Source organism: Archocentrus centrarchus, chromosome 21, assembly GCF_007364275.1.
Source record: "Archocentrus centrarchus isolate MPI-CPG fArcCen1 chromosome 21, fArcCen1, whole genome shotgun sequence".
Classification (NCBI taxonomy): domain Eukaryota; kingdom Metazoa; phylum Chordata; class Actinopteri; order Cichliformes; family Cichlidae; genus Archocentrus; species Archocentrus centrarchus.
In genome coordinates, this window is record NC_044366.1 from 31,703,289 (window position 1) to 31,705,260 (window position 1,972).

Below are 1,972 nucleotides of genomic sequence, written 5' to 3' on the forward strand. Positions count from 1 at the left end.
AGGAGGGTTATCATGTTGAAGACTGACAGAGGTTGCTGGGTGGGGGAAGATAAATCAGTTATATGAGAAGTTCTGATCAGAGCTGCAGGAGCTGCAGCTGCCTGATGATGGAGATACAGAAAGGAGCTGAGCTCTGTTTTTCACAACTCCTCAACAGTTCCTGCAGGAAGCCGACATTTCACTGGTCCAAAGCTATGTTCCTGAACATTGTGCTTTCCTGCATCTCTCTGATCACTGCTGCTCTCAACCTGCTGGTCATCATCTCAGTCTCTTACTTCAGGTGGAAATAAACTTTTCAATTCAAGCTACAGTTCAAGGTTTACGTATATGAAAAGTATGAAGTGAATTTTGCACATTCTTGGTGTATTTTAAAGATGACCTGAAATGTTTTATGTATGTGCAGGATGTATGCATGCAGCATTTTCACTGAAGACATTTTGAAATTATGTGTATTATATTTTTTCTATCTCCTTACAGGCAGCTACACACACCCAGTAACATCCTCCTCCTCTCTCTGGCTGTCTCAGACTTTCTTGTGGGTCTTCTGTTGATGCCATTAGAAATGATTAGAAGCACAGGATGCTGGGTGCTTGGTGATCTCATGTGTTCTGTTTATTTTTATCTAATGACTAATATTGTCTGTGCTTCAATAGGGAACATAGTTCTCATATCAGTTGACCGCTATGTGGCTATTTGTGACCCTCTGCATTACCCCACCAGAATTAATGTGGGGAGAGTCAAACTCAGTGTTTGTCTGTGTTGGTTTTATTCAACTTTCGCCAGCAGTCTTTATATGAAGGCTATCCTGATTGAACCAGGCAGGTATAATTCCTGCTATGGAGAGTGTATTCTTTTCAGCAGTGATGTTGCAGGGATTGTCGACCTTGTTTTATACTTTATTGTTCCAGTTTCTCTAATCATAGTTCTGTATATGAGAGTGTTTGTGGTGGCTGTGTCTCAGGCTCGTGCCATGCGCTCTCATGTTACAGCTGTCACACTTCAGCTTTCACTGAATCAAACAAACAGATCTGAGCTGAAAGCAGCCAGGACTCTTGGGGTTCTTGTAGTTGTGTTTCTGGCAAGTTTCTGTCCATATTACTGCTACACTCTTGTTGAAGAAAACATTATAAATGATCAATCTGCATCTACTGTGGTCATTGTCTTTTACTTTAACTCTTGCCTTAACCCACTGATTTATACCTTGTTCTACCCCTGGTTTAGAAATGCTGTTAAACTTATCATCACTCTGCAAATATTCAAACATGATATCAGTGAGGCAAATATATTATAATAAGACTGTAAAACTTGCTTTTGTAAAATATAGCATCCGTGGTGAAGTAGGTAGCACTGTAACCTCACAGTAAGAAGGTCCTGGGATTGAATCAGGCCCGAGGCTTTTGTCTATGGAGCTTGCAGGTTCTCCCTGTATCTGTGCAGGGACTTCCAGTTTATTCCCACAGAGGGGTTAATGTTATATGGGACTCTAAACTGACTGTAGGTGTGAATGTGACTTGTTTCCTGTGTCTACATGCTGGCCTTTGACAGATCCAGACGTATCTTGCATCTTTCTTCTCAGGACCCTGGATTGAATAAGTGGAAGAAAATGGATGGAAGGACTTTTACTTTATAACTGAAAGTGACTTTAAGTCATCACTGCATTTAGTGATTAGTAAAATATACTAACTGTGACTGGAGTATATATCAGAGTAAGGAAACACAAAAAAAATTAAATAAGTACTTTTGATGAGATGATTGAGGATTAGTCTGTTTGGTCTTGATTTTAGGGGTTCTAAAACCTCTTCTATAAAAACACCTTTGGACAGTTCTCTCTTAGCTAAAGATTATACCCACACTAATTCATATTACACAAACATAGGTGGGTCTCCAGAACTCAACTTTTGGGGGGCCCACTGTCATAAAGTTACCTGAAATACATGAGGTGACAGTGTCGTGTGAACCAAAGATGCACCTG

General features: G+C 40.2%; 1 protein-coding gene across 1 annotated transcript; it reads left to right on the plus strand.

Moving 5' to 3' along the window:
• Window positions 1-194: 194 nt before the first annotated feature.
• Window positions 195-1,291, plus strand: LOC115800208 (trace amine-associated receptor 1-like). The gene is made up of 2 exons (XM_030757456.1): window positions 195-280; window positions 478-1,291. Exons 1-2 carry the CDS (start codon window positions 195-197, stop codon window positions 1,289-1,291), a joined length of 900 nt encoding a protein of 299 aa, XP_030613316.1.
• The last annotated feature ends 681 nt before the right edge of the window (window positions 1,292-1,972 follow it).